Raw genomic sequence first — 18,399 nt, 5'->3', positions numbered from 1 at the left:
TAACATGTAGAATATGATTATGTACACTTTGTTTTATAAAATTGCTTTTAAAATCAGCTGTGGGAGGATAGGCCATATGAGATATATGACTTGCAAATATTTTCTCCCATTCAGTAGGTTTTCCATTTTGTTGGTTTCCTTTGCTGTGTAGCAGCTTTTTATTGAATAGTTTGCTGTTGTCCCGTTTGTTGATTTTTGCTTTTATTGCCTTTGCTTTTTGTGTCAAGTCCAAAACATCATTGCCAAAAATGATGTCAGGGACCTAACAAGATATGTTTTTTCCCCCAGGAATTTTGTGGTTTCAGGTCTTACTTTCAAGTCTTCAATTCATTTTGAGTTGATTCTTGTGTATAGTGTGCTGTCAGTTTTCTTAGCAGCATTATCAAAAGGCTGTTCTTGGGTCCTTTGTCATAAATTAGTTGACCATGTATGTTTGTGTTTATTTCTGGGCTCTTTATTCTGTGCCATTGATTTATGTGGCTCCTTTTTGCCAGTATCATTACTGTTTTGATTACTAGAGCTTTGTAATATAGTTTGATGTTTTTCTTAAGCTTGCCTTGGCTATTTGGGTTCTTTTGTGGTTCCATACAAATTTGTTCTATTTGTAGATGGTTTGCTCTATTTCTGTGAACAATGCCTTTGGAATTTTGATAGGGATTGCATTGAATCTGTAGATTGCTTTGGGTAATCTACGAATTACCCAAATGTGGACATTTAAACAATATTAACTCTTCCAGTACATGAGCACACAATATCTTTCCATTTGTGTCTTCGTTCTTTCATCAGTGTCTTATAGTTTTTATTATACACCAGACAAATTTTGGAATGATGATGTTAGTATAATAATGCTGTCTGTATACAGGGGTGGGCAAAAGTACGTTTACAGTTGTGAGTACACAAAACAGAATTTTTTTATTGTATTATATATTTTCTGTACAAACAACTGTAAACCTACTTTTGCCCATCCCTGGATTCATAGTTTTCACATTGCTTTCATCAGTACTTTTTATTTGTTCTGTTCTTTCTCTTCATCTTGAGACTTTGCATGTATTATTTTGTCTCAGGTCTTTGCAAAATGAACCAAACATAAAATGTTTAGGAGTTTTATGATACACCTTTCTGTAAATTATAGCAAGTGTCTTCTAAACTTCATTACTTCTTACTATCCTCTTGTGATGGATGCTAATGACAACTGTCCTTGTTTCTGCAATTGGTGGGGATAATGAGATCCTTGTTCAGTGATATTTCTAAGTTGGGGATTAGTGAGTCATTCACTATGTGAAGCCAAGCCTATTATAAACACTATAAATGTTAAATGATGACGGCAGGGCCATTAATTCTGTCTAGATCTCCTGTCTCCCATGTCAGTGCTTGTTTCGAGTTAATAGTTCCTCAGGTGTTTCAGATCATAGCCCTCTTTCATGTCAGGCTAATTACTTTGCCAGGTTTACATTTTTTGCTATGTGTTACAGCTATGTTCAGAAGTTTGTACTGACTGACTGGGGAAGCCTCTCTAAACACTGATTACTCAGGGGGCCAACAAAAGAATATTGGATTTTCCCAGATTAAGCTTTTCTAGTACTTTCAGCTCTAGTTCTAATCCCCATATCTCATTAGTTGCAAAGCTATTTTCTTTAGAATGTTCCTGGTATTTGTTATTTATATAACAGATCTCATTCAGTTACATGCCTTTCATCTGCTAGCATCTTTTCTTTCTGAGAAACTTTTGGTAATGGCAGGAAACTTCCAGGGTTCAGGCAATCTTTGCAATGCCTAGATTATATTGTAGATTGCCGTTTTTGTTTTTGCGCTGCCAAGGAGGTTTATGATGGTATTTGAGGGCTGAGACTGATCTTGAAAGGTCAATTACTCTGGCATTTTAAGAAAACTTATGAAATTTGATTCGGTGAGGATTACTGACTAGTGTTAAATCTGTTAGGCGAATGGTTGATGGGGAACTAGAAATTTGTAGTGGACCAAAGTAAGGCCACCCAGAGAAATTCCTAGATGCTAGGAGTGGGTGGATCAGTCTTCACTACCCAAACTCATAGGTTAATCTTAGCATCACCTATGTTGGCTCAACCCTTTATCATGTCATTTGATGTGACACAACATAAAGTTCAGAGCACCATCTACAATACATTTTAGCTAAAAAATATTTAACTTGACTCCATTGAGCATTTAGATGTTTTAGATTTTTAAAATCTGAATATTTCCAATAAACTGAGGTGTAAATAAGCACTACAAGCAAGCAGGCAGACAGGTAAGTCCTTCTGCGCTCTATCTGTACTAGGCTCTTCAATAAATCAATGTCATAAAATTAGGGATTGTGCTGTATTCAAAGAGATTTAAGGGACAAAAAATTTGATACAATTCATGGTCTTGAATGGGATACTGGCTTGGACAAACCAACTGTAAAAGAAATTTTGGGGGCCAGGGAAAACTTGGAAATAGTCTGGATGTCATATGACATAAAATTTACTGAAATGGAGAGGTGGAGAATGTTGATGAGAAAAATCTGGTTACTAAAAAAAATTATATATAAATATATAGATAGAAAAAATGGAAGTGTATGCAATAAGGAGTAGAAGTGATACTTTTAGGTGATGTTGGGAAGATGGGATTTTCATGTATTATTTTTTCGCTCATCTCTCCCTCCTAATTTTTGCAATGCACATGTCACATGTCCTGTTTCTGTGTTAATACAAACTTATTTTTAAAAAAGTATATACTAACTTATCCTGCAAAGTTGGGTTGTTTTAGTATATTTCACAAGTTTTTTTCTTGATAAAGATTTTATAGTTTTTAGCATACTTTTTGAACTGTGTCTTTAGGTTCTGCATGCATCTCTTTTCTTAAAATTTAATTTTTTTATTATGGAAAGTATTAAACATATACAAAAGTAGATTGAATAATATGAATTTTCGTGTGCCCATCATCCAGCCTCAGCAATGTCAATTATGCCTAGTTTATTTCATTTCTACCCACCATTCCTCTCCACCCATTATTTTGAAGCAAATCCTACATCATATCTTTTCATTCATGAATAGTTCACTATTTATTTCCACAAGATAAAAACATAAAAATAGCACAATACTGATATCATACCAAACAATAAAAAAATAAAATCGTATCTTTAATATAATCAAATATGTATTCATTGCTCACCTTCCTCCAATTGCCTCATAACTGATTTTCTCCAATTGTGTTGTTTGAACCAGAGTGCAAGTAAGTTTCCGACATCACAGCTGGTCATCTTCATTGAGCCCTTTTAATCTCCGGGTTTTTTACTCTTCCTCCGCCATTTTTTCCCTTGCAGTTTATTTGTTGATGAAACTAGGCCCTTTAGTTTTTGTAATTTCTCACATTCTGCATTGTCCTGCATGCGCTCTCAGCCTTTTATAATGCCTAAGACAGGAAACTTCTTCTGGGATGCATCTGAGTGGGGTTCCCATTTAAAGCTCACAATATAACATATTTATGGAGTATTTGTAAAATCTGTAAATTGAAAGGGTTGATTTCCATCCTAAAGTCCTTCGAGTTTAAGACTGTTACAGCTCTGATTATTTCAGTAGGAGGAAACAACTATTGAAATAGGATGCACTGGGGCAGACTTTAGTGAGATCAGTTACACACATTTTTTTAGGTAGGAACTCCCCAGAATGTCATTTCAAAGCTAAATGAAAATTTACCCTGAAAGTACAGTCTGGTGTAATGGGGTTATCTTGAAATTTTATTTAATATCCTTAAGAGCTTGGTCTGTAAACATGCTTTCTAATGTGATACCTATGTACTATTTTTTTTTTTTTTTATTTTACTGCTAAGACTACTTAGGTCAAGATGTACACTGACTATTGATTTGTCTCTAATGATTGCAGGTTGAAGATGACAGCGATGCAGAGACCTATGGAGAAGAGAATGATGAACAGGGAAATTATTCTAAAAGAAAGATAGTCTCTAACTGGGATCGATATCAAGATACTGAAAAAGAGGGCAATAATGAAAGTGGAGAATCCCAGAGGGGGACAGATTTCAGTGTTCTTCTCAGCTCTGCAGGTATGAATTCCAGTTGCTTGCATACTGGTTAGTGCTATGAAAGTTGCATAGACATTTATGTCCCTTTTTCTATTGTATCTTAGTAACTAGCAATTCATCGTTTGCCCTTTGGATTTTAAATGCAAGTAAAGGACAGTGTGTCTAACACATTGCAAGGAAAAATGGCGTTTCTTTAAGTGGAAGTCAGGGTTTCCATGTACTGATGTAAAAGTCTTAAGTTGTGGTTGAAATGGATAAAAGTCTTTATAGAAATGAAAAATGCTGAACTATGCCCCTCTCAAGTGGGCAGTCTGAGAAACAGCACTGTTTTCTTTGATTTCAGAGGAATCGGTACTTAGGTTTATAAAAGGCTTTATAGAGTTTCTAGAATATATGTTCTTTTTTCCCTTATTTTATAGTCAGGAATGTGCATATTAGTGGATATGCACATATTAGACACACATGCACCTGAATACCGAACCTTTTCACTTTTGCCCTGGACAGGCCTTCTCTTTCAATAGGATGAAGAACTCATTCCTTCCTTAACAAGCTGTGTTTTTAAGGTTGACCTCACCTTGAGTGATGTGTAGCAGTGTGAAATTGGAGAGTAGTTAATTACAGGAAATAATGGGGCAGGACTGGTTGTATAGATGGCTACTTCCTATTGGGTGAAACATAAGAATTTGAAGGATGAATGGAATACAGATTAGTGGTTTTCAAGGATTAGGGATGGGAGGGGGGAAGTGAATGTGGTTGTGAAAGGGCGACAGAACGTGGTGCTGGTACCGATCATTATGTTGATTGTGCTGGGGGGATACAACACCCAGGCGAGTGATAAAATTATGTGGAACTTAAACACACACAAACAAAAGTGAACGCAAATAAACCTGGGAAAGCCTGAATGAGGTTGGTGGACTCTGCCGGTGTCAATATGTCCATACCCTGGTTGTGACAGTATACTCTAGTTTTACAGAATGTTTTCATTGGGGGATACAGGGCCAAGCATATGAGATTTCTCTGTATTATTTCTTACAACTGCATGTGGATCTACAGTAACCTCAATAAAAAAAATGCCCAGGTTAAAAAAAGGATTAAAGTGTGAGGAGCAGTGAAATAAAATGAAAATATTTTCAGTTTCAAATTCTCTTTTCCCCCGCCTTTTAAGTTGCTTTTGAATCCTGCCTTTTTTCCTATCTGCCTATATTTTTGAGTGCCTATACCAGACTAAGACTCATAACGTGAGGAGTTCTTTCCCTGTTTAATAGTTGGAAAGAAAGAGGGAAGTGGAGTGGGTATTAGGGTGTGAGTCGGAAGAGCAGGTTCAGTCTGGTGTCGTCATTTTTATGGGACATACAGTATAACCACCTTAGGTAGAGGTTTGCTGATGGCATCGGTGATTCAACTTTTTGCCAGTCAGAAGAGTATTTTTCTCTTGTTACCTGCATTTTCGCCATTTTGGGTTTAAAAGCACTTTTATTCGATCAAGGTTGGAGAAATATAAAATGTGTGCTGGTTTACTTCAGTTTTTATCAGTTGTTCTGCTAAAAGATTTACGGGGAAAATTGAAGTAGTGCAATAAAATTATCACGTGGACTTGACTGAATCAATTGTGTAGTCAGCTTCTATGCCAGTATCTGGCAATAAAAGATACTGCACAGTGCTCACTTCGGCAGCACATATACTAAAACTGGAATGATCCAGAGAAGATAAGCATGGCCCCTGCACAAGGATGGCACACAAATTCGTGAAGCGTTCCATATTTCTGAATGTCAGCTATAATTGAAAAAAAAGATAACGCATAGATATTTGAAGGCGCTTCGGAATTCTAGTCTAACCCAGCAGTTATGTGCATTGGCTTATGATTTTGGTTATTTATTTTAGCATTTATTTATAACTTAAAACCCAGCATGGTTTTGGTCTCATAGGTTGTTTTTTTTTTTGTTTTTTGTTTTGGTAGTCTCTTTGCTTACTGATTTCTTAAGTGGCTTGTTTATCTGTGGTTGGCTTCTTGGTAGATCACAACTATGCCATCTTTTGACGTGTGCTTACATTTCTTCCCCACTCTGCTACTGGTTTATTATTTTCCTTTCACATAGCATAAGCCTGAGAAAGAGCTGCCATGCTTTCTTCATATGTGTTGGAGTGGAGCTATATTGGTTTACTTTTGAGAAGTGGAATTTCATTCTGTGGTCATAAAATATTAAAAATATGCTCCAGATAGGCTCACCATACTTCTTGGAATAAGTCTCATTTTTAGTATGCTGCCCTTGTTTGTATAAACAAACCAAAACAGGAAAAAATATTGCCAATTTGTTAGATATGCACATCACAGACTTTCTAGATAGTTCCAGATTGCTCTCCAAAGTTGAGATGAGCTATATTCCTGGTTGTTCACTGTCTGCCAATATGTAACACTCAGTCTTTTTCATTGCAGCCAGTTGATTGAGTGGTATCTAGCTGAGGTTTAACAATTATTTGAGTGCCCACTATTTCCAGATACTGTTTTAGAAGCTGACTATATGGCGGTGCACAGAATGGACAAAACCAAAAAACACCTGTGACATGGGGTCAACGTTCTAGAGGTTGGAGGACACAATAAAGAAAAGTACGTAAGATGTTAAATGGTGATAATTGCTCAGGATACAATTAAAGTGGGGGAGGGGCTTTTACAATTTTAGAAAGGGTGGACAGAGAAGGTCTTACTGAGAAGATGACATTTTAATAAAGACTTGAGGAAGGCGAGGGAGCAGGCATTGAGGATCTGTGGTAAGAGTGCTGCAGGCAAAGAAAATAGCAAGTTCAAAGGCTTTGCATCTCTGAGATGAGCAGCCCCTGGAGGGTTTTGAAGAGAAGAGTAATGTAGCTAATTCATAGTGCAACAGGATCACTCTGGCTGCCGTGTTGGAATAACAGGAAGGCAGGCGAGGGGGCGGGGGGGGGCGGGGGGGGGCGGGCAGGTAGACCAGTTGCGCTATTGCAGCGATCCAGGCGAGCGTTGCTGGTGGCTGTGGCCAGGGTGGTAGCAGTAGAGGTGGTGAAACGTGGCTGGGTTCTGGATCTATTCTGAGGGAATTGCATGTAGGTCTTGCGAATGTGAGGAATAAAATAAAACTACGTACAGGTGTGACACCAGGTTTTTGGCCTAAACAGCTAGAAGAAGGGGATTGCCATGATCTGAGGTGGATAAAACTATAGGAGGTGCTCGGTTTTGAATGTGTTAAAATTGAGGTGTGAGTGAGACACCTTGCATCTCAAGGTGTATTCGTCAGAGTTACGAAGTAGATGGCACGCTCCATATACTCAGAAGGAAAGTTTTAACAGAGGAATCAGTTACAGAGGTGAGGGTAGGATTTGGGGAAAGCACAGGGATAGTGCAGTGTGGGAGGGCAGGCAGCAGTGCAGATGTAGAGCAGGGTAACACCTAGTTATCGGAACTCGGAAGGAGAGATTCACGGAGAGCAGTCTACCTTGAGAGGAGGCATCATCACCTTTGGTCAGGAGATCTAGCCAGTGACAGTGACTCCACAGAGAGAGATGGGAGTAAATACTCTGGTCTTTAACTCTCTTTCTCCTCCATTCTCCTGCTGGGGCTTCCTGCAAGCATAGCTTACTGGAGGCCAGAAGGCAAGAGAAGCCTGTTACTGTCATCCGTGTAGATAGACTCCCAGGGCAGGACAAGGAGGCAAAGGTTGCAGGGTGACTCTAGAATAGAAAATGGAAGAGACCCAGCTCAATAGCCACCCTGAAGTATCAAGTGGATGCTTGGATAAAGGCATCCAGGGTTCCGGGTCCAGGTCTGGAGTGAAGATACACATTCGAGCGATGCCAGCCTAGAGGTGATATTTGAAGTCATAAGAATGCATGAGATGACCAAGGCAGTTATTAGCCAGAAAAGCGCCGGGCCCTGGGCACCACAGTGTCCGGAGGTTAGGAGATGAGGAGAACCAGGGGAGGAACTTGAGCGTTAAGGGCAGAAGGGAAAACCAGGAGACTGTGGCATCTTCCAGTGTTTCCAGGAAGATAGAGGGGCCTGTGTCAAATGCAGCTGGTGACAACCAAGAATTGACAGTTGAATTTAACAACATGAGGTTACAGTGATCTTGACTAGAGGAGTTCTGTTGGAGTGGTGGGATAAATTCTTTCTTGGATTTAAAAGGAATATGGGAGGAGAGACATTTGAGATAGTATGCACAAATAACTTCATTTTAAGGAGTGTTACTGTAAAGGGAAGGAGAGTCATAATGGACTGGTGGGGAAAGTGGGTTAAGACATTTTTTAAAGATGGGAGAAGTAGCTGCATGTTTACTTGTAGGGACTATAATTGGAGGTAAAGTGAGAATTGCTGGTTTTATGCTCTGAGGTACACATGAAGTGTTAGAATTTATTGCACAGGTGGAGGGATTACCCATTGCTGGGTGTCTGGACGGATTTTCACCTGTAGTCGGAGAAAAGGCAGACTGTGTGGGCATAGATATAGGTAGGAGGGTAGATGTGGCAGGGGCTTGAGGAAGATCTCTTCTAATTGCTTCTATTTTCTTAATGAAAAAAGAAAGTTGTGTGTGAGGGCCAGGGAGGAGGAGAGATAGAAGATAAGAAAAAGTTGTCCAGGGAGTGGAAGAGGGAGTGAAGTGGGAGAGCGTGGCATGGCTGCTGGGTGGTGAAAGAGGGCCACGGAGGTTAGTGTTCAGAATTTAGGGTGGGAAGAGGTGTTTTTTCCCTCGTGCACTTCCTGCTGTATGGGTGCACATAGAGGGGTGGGCAGTGGGGTTTAATCATGATTACAGTTCAGCCAAGCAAATGCAACGAGGTGAGAGAAACGGGGGTGAGTTGAAAGACTGACACTGAATTTAAGCTGGTAGCTGGTAGGAGGGGTGTGCAGGCATTGGGGGCGGTGGTGGGCAGTGGTGGGGCGGTGGCGTCAGGAACTGTGGATTCCTGTGCACAAGGGCTGTCCACTTTCTTGCAGGGGGGTGAGTTACAAAGGTAGGAAGTGGCGGTGGCTGTAAAATCGAATGCTTGATGTTGAAGTTTGGTGAGGGCCGGGTTGTAGATGTTAGTAATGGTATATTTTAGTATTCACATGAGAGTGACTGGCCCTAAGTGGTGTGGAGAACTCGGTCTGTGGAGGTTGGTTGAGCGTTTTTCTTTGCTGTTCTTGGTTTCTTCCCTGAACTGTCTGCACACGTTCTCTGACCATTTGGCTTGTTTCTTATAGACTTACAGATATTCTTAATAGATTCTTGATACTTATCCTTTGATGTTTATAATTACAAATTTCTTCTAATGTGAGATCTACTTTTACTTTTGTGATGGTGACTTTCAGTGCATAGATTTACATTTTAATGTAACTGGCTTTGTCTTTGTGTGTTATTTTATGCCGTTTTATGCCGTGTTTGAGATACGTTTTTTTCCTCAAGATCATGCAGATGTTTTACTAAAGTTCAAATTTTGTTTATTTTCTGAAGTGTGTTAAATTTCATTCATTGCTACATTTTTTCACAATAATTTTATTTTTAAAAAAACACTTCATTGAGGTCTGATTGACATGTAAAACGTGAAAGTTTATACATTTTGATGAGTTTCGGGGTAAGTGCACATGCCCTGTGAAGTCAGCACCGCCGTTGAGGCCACAGACATGCCCATTACCTCCCAGAGTTCCCTCCTGCCACCTTTATTATCACTACTGTGTGCGTGTGCGCACATGCGGTAAGACCAGATAGCATAAAATCTATCCTGGTAGCAAATTTTAAGTATACAGTATGGTATGGTTAACTATAGGCACAATGCAGTACCGTAGATCTCTAGAATTTATTTACCTTGTATAACTGAAACTTTTATACCTATTTTACAAATATTAGTGAAGTAAGGTGGTATAATCACTGTACTTTGCATTTCAGACTTTTAAAGAGTATATAATATTTGGATTCAATTTTCTATTTTTCTTTATTAATATATAATTTCTTTACTGAGTACAAAAGTAACCAAAGTTAGAAGAAACTTATCAGTATTAAACATTTTGATTTTTAATATTGGACATTTAAGTTCATCTGTGAGGTTACAGTCTGCCTTTGTCAGTGTGGGTTAATACAAGGAGTGCAGGCCTCTACATTGAACAGATCTGGATTTGAATGCTATTCTCTCGTGTCTGTTTAACCTTAGGCAATACTATTTCTCTCTGTAGGAAATGCAAGAATAGAAAGAAGTATTTGCTTTGATGATGTTGGCATCTTATCTGAAATTTACCATTGATTTTAGCTCTGCTTTAAATATAATCATGGTGCCTAGATTTAGAATTTATCTGAATTTTTTCATTGATAGCTTAATTAACTGTATTTAGTAAAGTCAGATAAAGTCTATTTTTTCCCCGCGAGTGTTAGACATTTAACAAAGGTTGGCAACAGAATTTAGCAATGACTGCCAATGGAATTTATATATCCTCATTTTTCTGAGAAATTAAAAGTTCTTCTTGGGTGTAATATAACTGATTATTGAGTCTCTGTATTGAATAACCAGTGGTGGTGGTCTGAGTCTCTGAGCATGTAAAAGTTGGCAGTTTTAGGTTAAGCCATAAAATAAAGCACCTTCCTCTTTTTCCCACTTTGCTACCTGTAGTTGTTCATCGTTTTTCTCCTCATTCTTCATGTCTGCCACGTGCCATGAAGAATGGCTGTTGTCACTGGAATGTGTAATTCAGACTTGGTTTCTAGACAAGGCTCTGTACCTTGAACTCTTCTTTATACATTATTTTTTATTCCAGAATTCGCTGTGCTATGCACATACATCTGATCCAATTCTTAAATGCCGTTTTGAAGGCAGACCTTTTGCTGAGAGTACATCCGGCTTAATGCGTTGTTTTTACCCTAATAGGATTTCCACTGTAATAGTGACTTTTTGCAGACCAGTAATAAATTTAAAAAGTAAATTTCTACTGCACACATGGTTGGTGTATATGTATATTGGTATGTTTGCTTTGGAAAATAGTTTGTCATTTTCTAATAAAGTTGAAGATCCAGCACTTCCACCCTTGGAAGGTACTCTAGGAAACTCCAGCACATGTATACCAGGAGACATGTGCACAAACGTTCCTAGCAGGGCTTCAGAAGAGCCACAGATGGAAGCAACTCAAATGTCCATTAATGGTGGACTAAATACATAGATAAGTGGATGAACCTCTCAAACATAATGTGAAATAAAACAGAACAAAACAAAGCAAAGCAAAACAAAACAACTGCATACGCACACAATTCCTCAGTGGGATTCTATTTCTTATAAAGTCCAAACTTGAGAAAAAAGTAAACTATGCTATTTAGAGATTCCTGTTTAAATGGTAAGATGAAAATCAAGGAAGTGATTATTATAAAAATCAGGATTGTGGTCACGTAGCGGAGAGATAAGGGGCAGTGATTGGGGAGCAGCATATTGCAGGTGTCGAGGGGGTGGGGAGACTTCTGTGATGTTGGCAGTATTCTATTTCTTGACCTAGATAATAGTTACTTATGTTTGTTTAATAATTCTTTAAATTGTGTATAAGTATATGCAATATATTACTTATTTTATTTACATATCTCTTTGTACAAGGAAAAAAAAATCTAAAAATGGTAGAACTTCAGTTACCAGCGCAGACCATGGGCAACATTTTCGGAGAGGGAGTTCTCACAGCACCCTCCAGCCTGTGCCTTCAACATGCAGTCGCTGACGGCTCTCTGTGAGTTTCTGGCCGTGGATGTGGCAGCCCATGCTTCTAAGTGGGGGATATGGGAAGGGGGCTAGGTATTTTGAAATCATACTTTTCCTGGTAGGACTGGGAGTCTTCAGAAGTTTTTTTAAGACTCTTTCTATAAGCCTCTGACACATAGTCATGCCTTCAGCTTTTCTTTTTAAACAGTATTCTTGCAGTTCTGAGTTACATTTCACAAGCTTTGAGAATGGTATCATACTCTCACTTAACATTCAGGCATAAAATATTAGATCTTTAAGCAAGTTTCCCACCCCCTACTTTTTTTCTCAAATGATGAGTCATTGAATTAATGCCATATGCTTTATCTATTTCTTTCAAGATGTCATGGATAACTAGAATTAGAAAATTCTTTACAGTGGGAGCAGAATGCACTGGAGCAATATTAAAGATGATGATGTTTAAAAAATCCATAAGCCCTGTTTAAGAGGAACAAGTAAAAATGAAATAATTAGACGACAGTTTGGTCAGCAGAGTTGTCTGTGAATATTTTTATTTATCTTCATCTATAATTTTATGAAAAGTTAATTTTGGGAGGGAGATTTTAATATAATGACTTTTTGGGGGGGGGCAGGTTCTGTGTCCATTTGCCAGAAATTAGACTGAAAGGGAAAAGAAAGCATATCAGGCTAGCAGCTTCTTCCTTTAAATTAAACTCTGGACTTTTTTCCCATGAAGCAGCAGGATAGTTGTATTGCCCTCATTGAATCAGTTCATTTTTTTCTCTTTTTAAATGGTATATATTATATTAATTTTGCTAGTACCTTCTATTGTAAAGGCAATTTAAGAGAAGAACCTTCCTTTGATGTTTGAAGCATTTAAAATAACACAAACAGAACTATTCATTAAAAAAGTCTTTATTTGGGTAACAGCCACAAAAGGCAGGTTAAACCACACAAAAGTCTTTCCTATCTTGCAGGTGGACATTGAAGGGGTCTAATTTACTTTTCTTTTTTTCAAATTTCCAGAGATAAAATACATAGACATATGTTTGCTAAACTATGGGTGTCCTGCGCCATTTGTGTTTTCTGTTGTTTTGAGGCAGTTTCTTCTTTGTCTGTTGGTACTGGTCCAGCTGCACCATTTTCATCATGAGCACCGTCAGTATTATCTTTCATTCTCTTGCCCAGAAGCTGTACTTTTCCTTTAACAGACCCAGCCTTGGCAGCTTTAATTCCTTTTCCTGTTTGTCTGTGACCTTTTGATTTCCATTTGTATAGGGATTCTTGTAGATCCTCGGGGATTTTCTCAGTGCTGCTCTTTCTACCTCTCCTGGGCCTTCCCACTTCTCTTCTTTGTTCCTTGATTGTAGGTTACCGTTTTGACTTCCTTGTCTTTCTCTAGTGCTTCTTTAGCTTTTTCTTTACATAGAATAGGATCAGTCCCTCTTTTGTTTCTCTGATAAAGTCTATCCATTTTATTTCCCCATGATTTGAGAAAAGGAAGTGTGGATCTTCTCTATAGGTCTGATCATCTAAGTCATCCCCAAATTTCAGTAAACATCCGAGCTTCTCTTCTAGAGTTTTCATCTCAACATCTATAGTAATTCTGTTTTTCTTCTTCAGTAGCTCTTAATTTAGCTTACACTTTATTTTGCTTTCTTCATTTTTTTTTTTTTTTTTTGCAAAGTAATCTTTGAAAAGTATTAGAAGGCATGTGTGTTTATGCTTTCGGGCAGGTGTTTTTGAAAACTTTTTAGCAAATTCAGTACTATCAGATACTGTAAATGTTGAGCCCTTAAATGCTTTGTGTAATGTTTTTTCTCATTAGAATATTTTGAACCTGACCTTTATCTTTTCATCTTTCTTTTATTTCACCAAGGATTGTACCAATTGGGAAGCCTTTCATATAAATGAGTCTGTTTTTACATAATTTTAAAATATTTATTAGTCATTACAAAGACCTTTTATATTCATGAGAGAGAGGTCTGCATGGAGAGCTTCTGATTTTTAGCTTTATCTTCATTTATTTCCATGATTTTTGTCTTTGATTTTTTAATGCTTCTATTAAATTCTCTTAGGCGGTTTAACATGTTGAATATTATTATCTCCAGAGGTATCCAGCTATTGTCCAGTTTGATCTGTTCCTTTAAAATTTGTCTCATGGCACATTAGTTACCAAAATAACACTTGATTTGATGACAGGTTTTGGTCCTTGAGTAGCCATTTTTTTCACTATCACCATTTTCATTTTAAAAAAGTGAGAAAAGCTGTTGAGATGCAGAATATCTTGTATGTGGATCCATTTAATACTGAATGACAGTATGGCCCATTATTTATTTTTTTAAACTTTTTATTTTCTAATACTTTTTAGATTTTTCTGAAGAGTTGCCAAGATACAGAGAAGTCCCATTTACTCTTCACCTAGGGTAATGTTCTTTTTCTGTTTCAAATTAGGATACTCTCCTAGTCTCCTTTAATTTGTGACAGTTTCCCTGTCTTTGCTGGTCTTGGCACTGTTGGAGAATAGTGATTAGGTATTTTGTAGGATGTTCTTCAGTTGGGGTTTTTCTGCTATTTTCACATGATTGGACTGAGGCTATGGGTTTTTGGGGAGAATACCACAGAGATACCTTTCTTGTTGGATCTTATCAGTGGACACATGATGCCAACATATTAATGATAATGTTAACTTTGATCACTTGGTTAAGATGGTATCTGTTAGGTTTCTCCATTGTAAAGTTACTTCCAGTTATCTGTTCACTAGATGAGTGACTAATTCCTGCTCACACTAATAGGGATGGGAATTAAACTTTACATACTGGAGGGAAGGGTATTGAGGAATTTGTGGGCATATGTTAAAATAATGACAGTGAATAATAAGTACCTTGGTGGAAGTATTTTGAGGCTATGCAAATTCTCTGATTCTTCTTAAAGGCTCAGGGAAACCAGTTCTCTCAGGATGAGGCAGAGAATTGCATCAGATAAAAGGTCAAATTGTGGATGAATGGATAAAGAAGTGGTGCATATTAGGAGTATACAATGGAATATGACTCAACCATTAAAAAGAATGAAATCTTGTCATCTGCAACAGTATAGGTGGATCTAGAGGGTATGGTGCTGAGTGAAATAAGTCAGTCAGAGAAAGACAAATGTCATATGATTTCACTTATATATGGAGTCTAAAAAACAAAATAAATGAACATGCACAACAGAAACAGACCCATAGACTGGTGGTTGCCAGAGAGTAGGGGATTTGGGGGAAGGGTAAAGAGGTGAGGGGAATAAGAAGTACAAACTGGTAGTTACAGAATAGTCATGGGGTTGTAAAGTACAGTATAGGGAATATAGTCAATAATATTGTAATAATGGTGTATGGTGTCATATGGGTACCAAATTTATTAGGTGATCACTTCATAATATATATAAATGTCTAGTCATGGGGTTGTACACCTGAAACTAATATGATGTTATATGTCAACTGTAATTGAAAAATAAATTATTTAAAAAGAAAAAAGGTCAAATTGTGTTGACTAAATACTTGACCTTTTTGTTTAAGCTTTACTGCAGAGCTATGTGTATTATAAATGATGTTAATGGTGCTGTTCTTGTGTTATTGATTCTTCTGTCAATTTTTTTGAAGAGTGGAATCATTTACATTAACTGAATGGGGTTAATGAGGGTACATTTGAGAAACAAGATAAAACATCAGTAATTGATTTTAATTTCTTCCTCATTAATCAGTTACAAAATGCTTATTTTATCTCTTAGCTTTTATGGCTACCAGATAGAAGCTTGGCCGGCAAAAGCAGGTTTACTTTTGTTTGTTTGTACGAAAAAAACAAATAATAATACAAATTAATAAATAATAATACAAGAAGCAACTGTAAATGTACTTCTGCCCATCCCTGTATATAAATGTGCACAAGTATGTATATATGTATATATGTGTGTGCATACACATATATATGATTACATATATACATGTATTGATATTATTCGCTACATTCCAAATGACTTGTAGTAGTCGTCCAGTGATTAGAAAATCTTTAAGGTTGTGCTTCTTTATGCAAGAGACAGTTATGGTGTCCTATGGGATCAGGAGGTGAGGTGCAGTCTTCTAAAAGTTACCCCAACAGGAGCTGATAGGTGAGGGGGCACGTTTCAGCGAGCCAGCAGTCATCGCAGCGCACAACAACTATTTGGCTGAAGTTGGGATAATTCTAGTGTAGCCATTACTGTCCCAGGGGTGCTGTCCAAATGGGGGCTGGTCCAGAGAGAGAATGTGGTTAATGTATTTTTAGATTCCCAAGGGGAAAAACATCATGACATTTTGATGTATGACATAACTCTTTATTCCTTACTGCTATTCTCAGCAGCTCCATAATCTAAATGTATTTTGTTGAGATACTTCAGTTTAGTAAGAGGACCTCTGGAGTACTCGTATTTGGTACAGTGCAGGATATAGGGAAGGATTTCTAGCACTTAAAAAAATTGTAAAGTCTTAAAAAATACACGATCAAGATTTGGCAGTGGTGGTCTAATGGCAGTCACATTGAATTTGACTGCTGTACTGAGATGTGGCCTCTTAACCATATATTATTGCTTTGCTCCAAAACAGATTTTTAGTAATGTGCTATTGCCAGAAATATTTTCACGTCTTTTCTTTTCCTTTTTTTTTCTTTTCCCCTCACTCCCTCCCTCTCTTCCGCCCTTCTTCCTTCTTTCCTTCCTGCAGAAGGCAGCATTTCTAATTCTTGGGGTCATTAGAGTCGGGCTGAGTGGGGAGAGACAGAGGCTGGGAGAGGGAGTGGTTTTACAGGAATTTGCAATGGAGAAGGCACCATTGTTGTGGTATGTATTGGAGCCATCTTCCGTAGTATGTTTAATAGCAATACCTATCTTAATTTGGGGTAGAGGGGCTAGTTGAGGTGTATGCATAAATAAATGTGTTAAAATAGTTCTTTGTTATAGAGCACCTCGCTGGATATTTGGTACATTATGTACAGTATTTTATTTAATCAGGATAACCTTGCATGGTCAGTATTGGACCATTTTATAGATGAGGCAAATTAAGCTCAAGGAAGTGAGATGACTTGCCTAATGTCTCATAACTAGTATGTGATAGAACTGTAGTATGATTTATTATGTGTCTGATTCCAAAACCTGCTCCCGTTGTTTAGAGTGAACTGTTGCCTTCTGCAAAATGCTTACAGTTGGTTGTGCAGTGATAGGCTCTTTGGGTATATTGTATAGAAAACGAATCATTAAATGGTTTGGAATAGTTTTGTCCCCCCCCCGCCACCCCTGCCCTCACCTCCTGTAGGAGAAACAAAACAAAACAATTTGTCTACTTTGAAAAAGTTATCTGTTGGATAGTCTGGTGCCTTTTGATTTGGCCATGACAATAAAAACATTTTATACCTGTTACTTGTTTCACTTACATTGAAAAATATGAAAAACAAAATATGGTTTTATTTCAACTCTCTGACTTGTATTATTATGACAGTTACTCAGGAACTCTACTATGGAAATAAGTTTTTCTTCACTGCTGATAATTAGTAACTCAAGCAAAAAAAGTTAATTATGTGTTAAACTATGCTGTATGTGCAAATGAAATTCATCAGCTTCATATTAGGAAAATTGACAAGGTATCACTACTGTTAATATTTTCCATATTACCTCTAAGATTTCTTATTTAGATATTCTCTTCCCATAATTTTGAGAGAAAATCAAAGAAGATTGCTGCCAGGGCTTGGAGGAGTCTTGGAAAAAGTTGTGATTGTAATATTCATACACAAATTAATTTAACCTCAGTAGACCATTGAGCATTTTTACAACTGGATGATCCCTATTTTTTAGAATTTTAATTCTCACCTGAGGATATGTTTATTGATTTTGGAGAGAGAGGAAGGGTGGGAGGGTGGGGGGGCATAGATAGAGAGAGAGAGGGAGGGAGAGAAACATTGATGTGAGAAACATTGATTGGCTGCCTCCTGTTTGTGTCCTGACTGGGGATTGAACCCACAACTGAGATATGTGCCCTGACTGGGAATTGAATCTGCAGCCTTTTGGTGTATGGGACGTTGCTCCAACGGAGAGCTACACTGCCAGGGCCAGTGATCCCTATTTAAAAGCGAGAGAGTAGATAAAGTGCTCCCCAGATAAGGTTAAGTTAAAGGAGTTCACCATCACCAAGCCCTTATTATATGAAATGTTAAAGGGACTTATCTAAGAAAAAGAAGATCAAAACTAGGAAGAAGACAGGTTGTCCACTTTCACCACTTCTATTCAATGTAATATTGGAAGTCCTAGCCACAGTGACCAGACAAGGAAAAGAAATAAAAGGCATCCAGATTGGAAAGGAGGAAGTAAAACTGTCATTGCCTGCAGATGACATGAGAGTGTCCATGGAAAACCCCATAGACTCCACCAAAAAACTACTCAACCTAATAAGTGAGTTCGGCAAAACAGCAGGATACAAAGTCAATATTCAGAAATTGAAGGCATTTTTGTACACTGACAATGAAATAGCAGAGTCAGAAATCAGGAAAGAGATCCCATTTTTTGTTATGAATGGGATTTACAGCAATGAGAAAAATAAAGTACCTAGGAATAAACTTAATCAAGGAGGTAAAAGACCTGTACTCAGGAAACTATACAGCACTGAAGAAAGAAATTAAGGAAAAT

At 37.7% G+C, this 18,399-nt stretch overlaps 1 protein-coding gene, 1 non-coding gene and 1 pseudogene across 2 annotated transcripts in view; 2 read left to right on the top strand and 1 right to left on the bottom strand.

The window, feature by feature from the left end:
• Positions 1 to 18,399, top strand: part of AVEN (apoptosis and caspase activation inhibitor) — a 182,773-nt gene that overhangs the window by 35,598 nt on the left and 128,776 nt on the right. Inside the window, exon 2 of the mRNA XM_054565624.1 lies at positions 3,879 to 4,056. Within this exon, the coding sequence (XP_054421599.1) occupies positions 3,879 to 4,056 (178 nt within the window). The remainder of the gene's footprint in view (positions 1 to 3,878; positions 4,057 to 18,399) is intronic.
• LOC129064496 (U6 spliceosomal RNA) lies at positions 5,693 to 5,799 on the top strand. The gene has a single exon (XR_008528475.1). It is a non-coding gene; the product is annotated as a U6 spliceosomal RNA (small nuclear RNA).
• LOC129064432 (lupus La protein-like) overlaps positions 12,727 to 18,399 on the bottom strand; it is a 123,790-nt pseudogene continuing 118,117 nt past the window's right edge.

This window comes from Pteronotus mesoamericanus, unplaced genomic scaffold (assembly GCF_021234165.1).
Source record: "Pteronotus mesoamericanus isolate MK-2021 breed Mesoamerican mustached bat unplaced genomic scaffold, CSHL_Meso_final contig_164, whole genome shotgun sequence".
Classification (NCBI taxonomy): Eukaryota; Metazoa; Chordata; class Mammalia; order Chiroptera; family Mormoopidae; genus Pteronotus; species Pteronotus mesoamericanus.
The sequence above is the reverse complement of the archived record's forward strand: the minus strand, read 5'-3'. Positions and strand labels throughout refer to the sequence as shown.